The sequence below is a fragment of the Coffea arabica genome, chromosome 11c (genome assembly GCF_036785885.1).
Source record: "Coffea arabica cultivar ET-39 chromosome 11c, Coffea Arabica ET-39 HiFi, whole genome shotgun sequence".
Classification (NCBI taxonomy): Eukaryota; Viridiplantae; Streptophyta; class Magnoliopsida; order Gentianales; family Rubiaceae; genus Coffea; species Coffea arabica.
This window is the reverse complement of record NC_092330.1, coordinates 18,490,852-18,503,506: the sequence shown is the minus strand read 5'-3', so window position 1 is coordinate 18,503,506 and position 12,655 is coordinate 18,490,852. Positions and strand designations below refer to the sequence as shown.

Here is a 12,655-nt window from a genome sequence, read left to right as displayed (position 1 = left end):
AGACTTTTGCATCTAAATGGACTCCGGTGGTCGGGGTAGAGGTAAAGGGCGAGAACGAAACCTTGAAAGGGAAAATGAACATGAGCCAGATCAAGTGGCTACAGCCATCCAACGAATGGCTGACCTGTTAGAACGTATGGTTGACCAGCAGGGTCAGGACCATGGGAATACTACAGGAAATCCTGGAAATAATCCAGGCAATCATGAGAGAGAGGACCGTGCCTTAGAACGGTTCCAAAAATTTGCACATCCAAAGTTTATAGGTGGACCTAATCCTAACCTAGCAGAGGGTTGGATGGACCGTATGATGGATATATTTGCCGTACTTGGGTATTTAGAGGAACGACAGATATCTTTTGTTGTTTTTCAGTTTGAGGGGGCTGCTCGAGTTTGGTGGAATGTAATTAAAGCCAAGTGGGAGTGAGAACAGACCCCCTGGACATGGGTTAATTTTACACGGGAATTTAATGAAAAATATTTACCTCCCATTGTACAAGAGAGACGTGAGGATGATTTTATCCACCTGCGCCAAGGGGCATCCAGTGTGGCGGAGTATGAAACCCAGTTTACAAAACTCTCTCGTTTTGCTCCGGAATTGGTGCTAATGGAGCAAAAGCGAATTCGCCGCTTTATCCAAGGCTTGAATGTGGAGATCCAGGAGGCACTAGCAGCTGCTCAGTTGGACACGTTTAACCAGGCGCTAGAAAAAACACAACGGATTGAGACAGCTAGGGGACAGGTAAAAGTCTTTCATGATCGGAAAAGGAGGCAACCCGATTCGAGCAATTTTGCGACCGGACAGAGTTCGAGAAGTGAGCCACCTTTTAAGAATGGTCGAGGAACAGATGGTCCCCGACCCGCAGGTGTGAGGACTTGCAAATTCCTTATATATTTCTTGAAAATTTCCTTTTATTTGAAAATTATTTGGAAAATATTATTCTATACCATCTTACTACTCAATCATCCTAGAAAAAAAAATGCCAATGATCATAGGAAATTAGGGTTTTCCTTTCCGATTTCAAATCAAAGTGAAATAGGGTTTTTCGTGTATTCGCAGTGTAAGGTGTAGACACCAAATTTTGAATAATTTGTATGCTCCGTTTTTAGTGATAATTCGTATCCATTTATTTTTGTTAATTTCATGATTTTCGTTTTAGACTGTTTGCATTTGTATAGCATTTTAGATCATTATTGTTAGTTTTATTCGTTTTTGCTCTTTTAGTGGTCTATTACATTTACCTTTTGTTTTTTAGTTTTATTGGTCGTGTGAGTTTTATTCATTTCTTTTTAGTTTTTAGTTTATTATATTTATTTTTTAAGTTTTAGCATAGAATTTCTCAAAGGAAAAAGAAAAGCCGTTCAAAAAATATGTTTTAGTTGTTTTAGATTTTAGTTTCACTATTTAAAAATGAAAATAAAGGAAAAATGAAAAAAATGAAAAATTACAACTTTGCTGTTTATTATTTCTAGTTTATTTATTTATTTATTTTTATCTGATGTTAATTAAATTGTTGGTTTTTACTTAATTTTATTACCATTTTTGCTAAATTACTTAAAAAAAGAAAAAAAGGGAAAAAAGAGAAAAAAAAAAGAAAAGAAAATTAGCATTTCATTTTTATCCTTTTATGCTTATTTCCGCTCATTGTATTTAATTTTTTCTTCATTAGTTCTTTATTATTAATTAGTTATCTTATTTTGTTAAGTTGTTTTAAAAAAAAAAAACGCGGCATGCAAGCTGCGTTTTGTCGCAGCTTGCAAAAGAAGGGCTTCGGGCAGATCCTTTGGCTGCAAATATGGAAGAAAGTACTGGAGTTTTAGGGTTGGAGGTTCCCATATAAAAGGAAAGGAGATGGCAGCCGTAAAAGGGGAGGTTTGAGGGGAGAGAGTTTGAAACGGCAAGAGAAGAAAAAAGGAGGCGCGGCTGAGAGAGTTGTACGGGAAGAAATAGGACAGGAAAACTGGGTAGCTGGCATGGAGTTTTGGTAGGGAAGCTGAGGGAAGAAGAAGGAGGAGGAGAGTTCACGGGAGAAAGGGGAAAGAAACCAGAAAAAGGGGGGAAGTTCTCGGATGAGCAGAAAGAAAATCAGCGGCGGAAAAATCTGAGAAAAGAAAAGAAAAGAAAGACCAGAAAGAGGGGATAGAGAGGTTCTTGGTGAGCAACTAAGAGAGCGGGGGAGAGCTGCAGTTGCGGCCGAGAGTAAAAGAAATCAAAAGAGGCCAACGGAGGGAGGCCTTGAACCAATAGCAAAACAACGGATGGAGAGCTGGAAGTAGCCATCGCTTGCCAAGACCCACCGCCATCGCCATCGAAATTTTGAGAAAAACACTGTAATGGATTCTTCCTCCCTCTTATCCTTAACATTTGCTAGCAAAAGGATGAAAATCAGAGTTATTAACTTGCTTGTCTTCTCTGATGATTGCTTATGGGAAGAATCCAGTTGGTTTTCTGCTATTTCCTTACGTTTTTCTTGCATTCTACAAGACAAAGATGCTTCCTTTTCGTTGTTTACCTGTGTTTTGGGTGCAGTTTTTGCTTGATAATTTTGTCTCTTGGGATCAGATGACGTTGGGGGTGGGATTTTGTGTGCACAAGTCTGCTGCAGTGAGCTTGAAGCTTTCGGCTCATGGCAACTGCAGCCATTTCATTGTGGTTAGGTTGTAATTTTGCATTTATGCTGTTTTCATTCCCCTTGCTCCTGTTTGTTTATTTTGCTCAAGTAATTGTTTTTTTTGGGTTTCGGTGGAGTTTTGTGGACTGCTCATAAGCTGGCTATGTTTAGAAGGCACACAGCTTCCTTTTTGCTTTCAAAGTCCGAGAAGAAAAATGAATAGGGGAAAGCTGGAGCCATGTAACTTGTTTTTTTTCTAGTTTGTTTGCTTCAGTTAAGAGCAATGCATCTGGTTTTAGGTTCTATTAGTTGCACACTGGTGTTGTTTTCCGTTGCTCCCATTTCGTTTCCTCCTACACGTGTTTCTGTCAAAAAAAAAAAAAAAAAACTACACTTCATCCTCACACTTTGCTGTTTTTTTTCCTTTCTTCCCATAACAGCTCACAAAACTGGTTTTAAACCTCTTTTGTTAGTTTAATTTGATGTTGAAGGAATGTATTGGAAGGTGGTGTTAATGTTTGTGTGTTTGGGTTCAAGGAAAGTTTGAAACATGTCTAAACATTGCTGGACAATGCATAGAGTAGGATTGCCGAACCATTTTGCATTGAATTTTCCAGTATTTGCATGATTTTTCCTTCTATATTCTGGTTTGTTTGAATGTCCAAATTGCGTTACATGTTGCTTAGATAAGGTTTTGGATGTTTGGTTGAAAAGCTTTTGATCAAAAGATTGCTTGGGGTGGAAATCAGTGTGCGTGAATGCAAGATGCGGTGATGTTTCTTGGCTGTAGAAAGCTTGTATCAGAAATATTTCTTGTTGCAAACCATATCTCGTAGCTTTGCATGTATACTGCATGGAAAATATTTCAGAAATTGCCTTTTAACCCCTCAAGTCCCCTTTGTTCTACAAGGACCCAATTACATTCCAATTGCTTGCAATCAAGTCCTAGAATAATTTCACTTTGACCATTCACATATCTCCTTGTTTCATTAAGACTCAATTATGTTTTCATTTCTTGCAATTAAGTCCTAAATCATTTGCATTTCAACCCCTTACTTGACTTTTCCTTTGCCCTTGGACCCCCGAAGCTCTTAAAAGTGTTTGATTTAAGCTTGAGTACTTGGTTAATGTTCGCAATTGAGTCCTTGGTAGCCTCAACTTTGCAACTCATTGCTCATTTGCTTTCTTTTGTTTAGGTGGTATTTAATGCATGAATTTGTGAACTTTGTGTCTAAATAAGTTTGTTTTTGCCTATTTTCTTTAACTTCCCTAAATAAATGGGTTATTTTGACCTTTCCTTACTTTTGGACTTTTAAAGTTCCTAAAATGTGTCATTTGGACTTGAATGATCGATCAAGGGTTGTTTTGAGCTTTTAGTAGATGCTATACTTGGAAATTGGACGGGTTATTCCGTTTTCTTGGTCTTTAAGCATCTTTTGAGTTCATTCAAGTTGCAATAAGGAGGGCTTTGGTGATTTTGCTCATACTTTACTTTTAAATTGATGCCTTAACCCCTTTATTGTTTTGAAGCCATTTTTCTTTCATTTGGACGCCATTCAAAGGGAGGTATAACTTCTTTATCTTTTTTTGTCTCTCCTATGTGAACCAACGTGCTACGTGAGAAATACATGTCTACTTTGCTTTCCTAGCCTTTCTTTAATTTCTTTTATTTATGTCATTTACTTTTGCTTTTTTTATTTTAGTTATTCTTTATGGGGTATGTGTACACCTCTTGGCTTGTAATAGTTAGGGATTTAATTATTTTATTCCTTTTCCCCCTTTTAGATTGTAGTAGGGTCTCCCTAATGTAATAGATAGGGCTTGGAGGAGCATTCAATGAAGACCTGTCGAAGTCATGTGCCTAGCTAGCAAATGTAATAGTTAGGGCTTTAATTGTCTTATGTGTCTTGCATGCTTAGTTGCTACGTGTTAATTTGCTTTGTTAGGGCCTTGCATCTAGTCAAGCATGCTAAATGTTATGTGCTATGTGTTTATGAGTGTTTGGCATGTCTACTCGCTTTCCATAGCCATGAATGAATGTGATGGGTGAATGTACGTTTCCGCTAGTCCAACGCTAGTAGGAATCCATAGAATGGGCTAGTCCAACGCTAGACCCTTAGGGATTTCCCACTACAAGAATTTTGGTCTTCAATGACAACTACTTTTCGTCACAAAAAAGCAAAAAGTCGTCACTGATGACTTTTATTGACAACATTTCGGTTGTCACAGAGTCGTTACTGAATCTCCGTCGGTAAAAGTATACAGTGACGACTTTAAAGTCGTCAGTGAATAAAAACTTTTTTATGACAAGATATGTTGTCAATAAAAGCTACAAATTTAGTGACGACATGCTTTCTTGTCAATGATGCATGAAGCAACATAGTCAGCATATATATTAATTAGTGACAACTTTGTTGTCAATAAACCCCTTATCAACTGTGACAACAACTTCTTATCAATGAATAGTTTTGATTCAGTGACAACAACAATTGTCAATAAAGACAGCCTGCTTGAGAAATGCTACTCATTTACAACACCTTGCAATGTGTAGTTTGATGATTTTCCTACTACAATAATATCTAAAAAATGAAAACATCAGCAATGTTTAATAAATAACAAACGTAGACACCCGTTACAATAGGAAATGCCATAATAACATATTAAATATTCAAATGTCATAAATAAGTGCAACATCACACTACAAATAGTTTGATAAGTTTCAATAGAGCAAATTTTGCCATATAAGTCAAGGCTACACTAAAAAACAATTCCAAGTCCCAAAACATTTTCCGTGCTACCGAAACATTTTCTAAACTTAAGATAGCACTATAACCATAGTTTTTGAGTCGACACGTAAGCCGTACTGCTAATCTTCCAAACCTCTAAAATGAGCAATATATCTGCAATAAAATAGTAAAGTTATTAGTAGATGATAGAAAAATTAAAACAAGGAAAATTAGTTAAGGAGTCACCAAAAAATAAAGTGAATCATTTGTTTTAAGTCTCATCTAGATAGTGGCTATACAAAGAGTAGAAAAAGAGACATTATATGGGTAGTTCGGAAACAGAGTCTACTAGAGGATGGAAGTTTAATAACATTCATTAAGAGCCAAGGATTATATGGGCAGAATTGTTCCACTTCTTTATTTTAATATTAAGATGTCAAAGGACAGCAACAAACGATTCCACATTTATGAGAAACAACTTTGCAAACTTCACTGTGTTTTAGACCAAAAGTAGTCTTTGAAGCTTTGAATGTCATAGGATTTCATATATCTAAAAATATGTAACTATACATAAGGTCTAATAAACAAGAAAAAGCAGCCTTATCACCTACCAAGCACTTTTGAGGCTTGATACTACAAGTTAATATTGTCACCTACCAAGCACTTTTGAAGGATACTAATTTGTCCATTACTTGAGACATGAATCCAACTACTGCCTACAAGACTAGTAAATCAGCATATACAGCAACAAGATAAAAAGCAAGTCCAAGCACCGTACACATGATTGCAAGTTGGCTAATTGAAGAGACAAATTGGATATCCTAATAGCTGGAAGCTATAAGAGCTACACCTAGAGCCAAAAAGTCAAACTTTATCCGAGTCCATGTTAATAGTAACCTGTGGACTTATTGCCAGAATAATTACTTTTAAGACTCCAACAGTGGCAGGGGGAGAGAAAGTGCTACTACAAGAAGCAGAAACATATTCAAAACTATCATCTTTTAACTAAAGTGAGTTAGCAACTAGTGTTCATTAAGCACATTTGTCAATATCATAATTATGCAGACACAATACTTTGGTTAGGATACACAGGAATGTCAAAGCCATTATTTACAAGTGACAAATCACATACAACAAATTGTAGTGACCAAACTTGTAATTCATTGTTTGAAAACCACAAATTGATTACCAAAAAACATGAAACAGTAATCATTTTCAAGATTTTTGAGACTTTAGGCAGGCAAAAGCAAGCCCTGAGTCTTAAATACGTTTGGAATTTTTTTAATCTAATTTTTCATTTTCTTGCCTGTACTCTGCTACCAATGGAACGCATTGCAAATTCCAGTAGTTCAAAGAAGTAGTACAACATACATGACTAATTTGTGCTGTGACATCTGCCAAAGATTGTCTTCATGACACGATTTTGTGCATTGACAGAATGATTTAGACTCATGCAGGACATATTTGCTTCATTTCGAATGTCTTTCCCTTGTTTTTCTGTCTTTAGTTTAGATAGAATCAGGATATCAACTAGCTTCACACTCAATTTTGTATCGCAAGTGGAGATTCTTCACCAAGATTCTACTCATTCTAAAGCACTTACCAAAAGATACTTCATATGAATTAAATATACATCATCAAAGCAGCCATTCAATCGAATTACTTGCCGCATGGGAAGTTTCTACTTCAATTTTAGCAGAGTCAATAGCACTTCAGAATGGATATTGCTTCAGAAAAATTAACACAGTAGAAGCAGAAAATGCAATAAACTTTAGAGATTCTTATGCAACCCAGCAAGTATTAACCATAAAACAGATAGAAGGCATTCATTCAAATTACTTGCTGCATGGGAAGTTTCTCCTTCAATTTTAATAGAGTCAATAGCACTTCAGAACAGAAATTGCTTCAGAAAAATTTGCACAGTAGAAGCAGGAAATGCAATAAACTTCAGAGGTTTTTACGTAACTCAACAAGTATTAACTGCACAACAGATAGAAATGAGACGTAATGTCAAAGTACTTACCACTTTCAACTCCATCAATCCATCAAATGGCTGATAAGTTGCTATTCCACTAATACTCATGTCCTGTCCCAATATTGATTCCTTGGCATTCTCTGCTAGCCATTCTTGAACCAAATCTAGTGACAACTGGTACAATAAACAAAAAAAATCTTACAAGTAATTACACTCCATCCTTAAACTTAAAATCAGCATATAAACAAAAGCGAACATTTAAGTGCAACTATATATTGTTATTAATGAAAAATTCTGATTCAATGATAACTCTTTATCACCATGAAAATTGAAAATTTTCCTACAACAATTATATCTATAAATGGAAAAAAATGACAATGATTTATAATTAGCAAATGAATGCATCCATTGCATTACGAAATGTCAAAATATCATATAAGCATTCAAATATCATAATGAAGTTCAACAACACCCTATAGCCAAGGTTGCCAAATTTGTCAAATCTGGGACAACTTTTAAGAAGAAAGCCAAGAAGATCTGGACCAAAGTTACCTTCCATCGTCCTAAGACATTGAAAAAGGACGGGAACCCGAAGTACCCACGCATCAGTGCTCCTCCTAGGAATAAGTTGGACCATTATCAGATTCTCAAATATCCTTTGACTACTGAATCTGCCATGAAAAAGATTGAAGATAACAATACCATGGTATTCATAGTTGACATCCGTGCTGATAAGAAGAAAATCAAAGATGCAGTGAAGAAGATGTACGACATACAGATCAAGAAAGTGAACACTTTGATCAGGCCTGATGGAACAAAGAAAGCATATGTTCGGTTGACTCCAGACTACGATGCTTTGGATGTGGCAAACAAGATTGGAATAATATAAACGAATTTAGTCATTGTTTTGTTCCGATAAAAGATACTGTCTTTTAAGTGTGACAATTTGCTAGGCTGTTTTGTCGTGAAAAAAAATACCAAATTTCAACACAAGGGGGAATTTTTAACATCAGACAAAATTTCACTAAACCTTGCCATTTCCCAATTTCACTATATCTCTTGTACTTCGGTTGCTTAGCTAAAATTTGCAATCCAATAAGAACCTCAATAATTAAAGCTGGACATTCAAAATCAGTCCCAAAGAAAATCAAAATCAGGCCCAAACTAATGCACCAAATTAGCTCAAGAAATATGTACTGCTATTAAACTTCAGCCTCAAAGGAATAATATAACAAGTTGATAAGGCAACAAGCACTACTATAACAAGTACTGATATAAGTACTGCTATGAACAATATAACCAGTTGATAAGACGATAAGCACAACACTAAAGGAAAAGCAACTTCAGTTCACTTGCTTAGCTAAAACATTCAAATAAACTAAACTAAACTAAACCAAAACAATCCAAACTAATGCACCACAGAGGATACAAGGTGTCAAGTATGATAACCAAAGTAATGTCGATCATGATATAAGGTGTCAAGTAGGAGCAATGTGTACCAACATAACTAGAATGTTTCTTTGCCATTTAAAAGCAAAAAACAACTTTCTTGTTCTAGATCTCTGAAATTACTTTTGCTGTTTGTCATGGTGTATTAATTCCATAGAAAACCAGCACCCCTTAATATTGTATTCCAATCAAACTAGTAAGTTAGGCAAGTGGCGGGACATTACAAAACATTCACAATGAAATTTACTTCAAGAATGGCACAAAAAATGGGAACCATTCATGTGAAAAGAAAAGGTATTACCTCAAGGAATGCCTTCAAAACCCACATAAAAGTTAGTATTATTACTCCGTTAACAGAAAATCCAACCTACATCCAGCAAAAAGTTTGTGATTATATAGTATAAAATAATGCTATATGGAGAACAAACTACCATGTAAGACATGAAACTTAAATTCCAGGAAAGCAAGCAAAACAGATTTTACAAAGTACTTATTCTTACTCGAACTAGAAAACTACCATAAAGATCACCGTTGTGCAAGTTGATTGAGAATTACTTATGTCACAAATAATATAGCAGTATCCTCTTGCACTAAGCTCTAGCACTCAAGCATCATCCTCTCTAGTCTAATTACTGAGTACGTAGTATAGCCTTTTAAAATGTTATGGAATTGTGAATCAAATTCTTCCAACTCCTGAAGAAACACCCACTACCAACTGCAAATGCCAACTTATAGCTCTAGTTCATAATTTGGCATGTGATTTGCAATTTGGCCGCAGGTTTACCATTCAAAATTGCACCTTTCCTCATTTAGTCGGAAACTTATCTCAACGCCATATCTACATGTGAAAGAAGATCTAGAACAGATACCATAGAAAACGAGAAAACAAGTGATTGCTATGCTTATTACAAGCATTTCACCAAGACAACACCAAAAAGATACATAAATCACTGCCAATTACATGATTCAATTTTTTTAGCAACAGTTGCAAATACAGAATATGAGCACAAAAGCAAAATAAAAGGTACATTGTTAATTTACACCAAAAATAAAACGTCAATTTTCCTTATCTGAAACACTAACAAAAACTAACACGGTAGAACAAACTAAAATCAAGAAACCAGAAATGCGACAAGAATGCCAACAAAAATCATCTGAACAGCCCAGGAGGAAATAAACATCACCAACCTCTGAGCATTCCTATTCCTCACATAGACAATAACATGAGTAACAAAAGCCAGCAACAATCCCACCACAGTGTACAAGAACCCAACCGCGAACCCTTTAGCTCCCAATTGCATCCCGGACCCCCTGATAAAAGAAAACCAACTTCCCAGGGTCATTCCTATCAACCAAAAACATGGGTATTTTCCTAATTATGTTATGCATTGAACCGGAGACACTGAAAAAGTAGACAAAAATCTCTCCGGTCATCCAAATACTCTTATTGTGCAAAAGGGTGTTCCCATAAATCACTTTTTTCACCAAGAATGGAGCCGAAATCAGAATAACAGCAATGAGAAACATCAATTGCTTCTTAGAAATCAAAGAGGGGCGATCAATTGGCCCAATGCTCAGCTTCATTTTGGCCTTGACAAATTCAGCCATGGATTCGGCGAGCCTCGAGAAATCTGATGCATTTATCTGGACGGAGTCTTTCTTGACATCGGTGTGGGGCAGAGAATTTACTCCGAAAAAGGCGAAAAAGGACTGGGATTCTTGAAATTCGATGTCGAAGAAGAAGAGTTTTGAGTGAGAAGTTGGAGGGTTGTTGGCTAAAAAGGATTTAGAGACGAGGGAGAACTCGGATTTGAGAGAAGGGAGGGAGAGTTCGGGTATGGAGTGGAGTTGTTGGGCGTCGAAGAAGACGAGGAAAGTACAGGGATGATGAGTTGGAATGGATAGAATCCGTTTGAGGGAATCAGTGAGATGGATAACGCCGCCTTTGGGGGACTGGGATTGGAGGGATTCGAGCTGCAAGAGCAAATCCGAACTGGGGTCTTGAGAATTGGTGGAGATCGGGAGGAGGGTGATGAGGAAGAGGATGATGAAGATTGGGGCTTTTGTGAAGGCCATTTTGCAACCTACTATAAGTTAATGTCCGTCTAAATTCTTTTTTGGGCGAAAAGGAAAAAAATTGGTGGTAAAAAAATGGTGGGAAAATGAAAACTTTTCCTGATGAATTGACGCGGGCAAAAGTAGAAAAATATGTTTAAAGTAGCAGTGCCTTTTGAAGGATATTTGCCTGACGAATTGCCTTTTAATGCTATAGTATTATTCTTTATTTTTTAGCAAAAAATAAAAATTTTCATCAACATAGGTGGCAAAATTTGTTAATTTCATATAATTGAAAATGTACTTTTATAATTTGTTAATATTTTATACTAATTTCTTATAATTGCAGCACTAAAGAACATCATGTAATTGAAAATAACGAAAGTCAAATTCTATGGTTATAACAGACTTTCATTAAAAATAATCAAATGCTATTAATAAGACATTATTGTTAAGTCAAAATCAAAGAAAATTTAATGATGACATAATGTTATCACCAAAGTTCATGTAATGGAGGAAACCCACAAAGAGTTGGTACTTTATGGGTCATTTCTTTTTTAAAAAAAATTTAATTTATGTTGAAAAGATAACATGCCAGTTTTCGTTTTGTAAGAAATCAGTGTAACACTTTTTGAATTTTACTTACAAACATTTATAAATTTATCATAAATTATATGTTTGAAAGTAAAATACCCATAAAAAGTTGGTACTTTGAATAGATAATGCTCATTTGCCCATAAACTACACTCTCTGAAGGCTATTTTGTTAATTACTTTGTAGTACTTTGTTATTCCTTTGCTAATACTACTTGGCATGTAGTACAAAAGATAAATCTGGCATAAATTTCTTATTCCATTGATAAAAAGACCTGTCTGCCTTATAACTAGTGTAATGAAAGATATATCTTTAGAGTTTATAACAAATTATTACTTAAGTTTGAGAAAATTATAAAATATTTATGCATAGTTTATCAAGATACCATTCGCAATTTCCTAATAAAAAAATAGGGGCTAAATTGTAAAAGCTAGGGTGCCATAATAGAAATAATAAAATTGGTGTATTACATATGGGGGTTAAATTGCAAAAGTTAGAGTGCCATAATAGAATTAATGAAATTGGTGAATTACATATGGGGCTAAATTACAAAAGTTAGGGAGTAATAATAGAATTAAAGAAATCGGTGTACTACATATGGAGCTAAATTGTAAAAGTTAAGGTATCATAATGGAATTAATGGAATTTTTTACAACATTTGGGGCTAAATCGCAAAAGTTAGGGTGACACAGTAGAATTAATGAAAGTGACTTAAAAATAATTACTTTAAACAGTGACAATTAATTCTTGTCACTAAATCCGAATCGGTAGAGTGACAGTGACGATATTAGAAGTTGTCACTATAGAGATCATTTTAGTGACAACATTTTCAAGGTCGTCACTGAAGACTTATTTGCTTTAAGCAATTATGACAACTTTCTTTGTCGTCACTAAACAACCACGTTTTGTGACGACTTTTGTCGTCACTAAAAAATGTTGTCACTAATGACCATATTTCTTGCAGTGTAATTTGTGACGAAAATAACGGGTCGTCACTAAATATTTAGTTGCTTTGATGCAATTGTGACAACTTTAGGTGTCGCGACTAAAGAAGCTCCTTTTGTGACGACTTATTGTCATCACTACAAAATTTTGTCACTAATAACATTTTTTTTAGTGATCAGTGACGACAACAAAAAGTCGTCCGTAAATAACTTAAATTAATATTTAAGTAACTATGACTAGTTTAATAAATCATCAAATTTAAAAAAAAATAAATTAATATTGAGGTTCACAATTAAATAAAT

At 35.3% G+C, this 12,655-nt stretch overlaps 1 protein-coding gene and 1 pseudogene across 1 annotated transcript; one reads left to right on the top strand and one right to left on the bottom strand.

Moving 5' to 3' along the window:
- Positions 1 to 604: 604 nt before the first annotated feature.
- LOC113720798 (large ribosomal subunit protein uL23-like) lies at positions 605 to 8,221 on the top strand. The gene is made up of 2 exons (XM_072070019.1): positions 605 to 863; positions 7,790 to 8,221. Exons 1-2 carry the CDS (start codon positions 605 to 607, stop codon positions 8,197 to 8,199), a joined length of 669 nt encoding a protein of 222 aa, XP_071926120.1. The 3' UTR covers positions 8,200 to 8,221.
- Positions 5,242 to 10,835, bottom strand: LOC113715772 (probable dolichyl-diphosphooligosaccharide--protein glycosyltransferase subunit 3B; annotated as a pseudogene).
- Positions 10,836 to 12,655: the final 1,820 nt, after the last annotated feature.

Excerpts from the sequence above, each read along its gene's own strand:
- LOC113720798 (XM_072070019.1), top strand. The coding sequence starts at position 605 with ATGGAGCAAAAGCGAATTCGCCGCTTTATCCAAGGCTTGAATGTGGAG. Across the intron at positions 864-7,789 it reads AGATGGTCCCCGACCCGCAG|CCAAGGTTGCCAAATTTGTC; the intron begins GTGTGAGGACTT and ends AACACCCTATAG.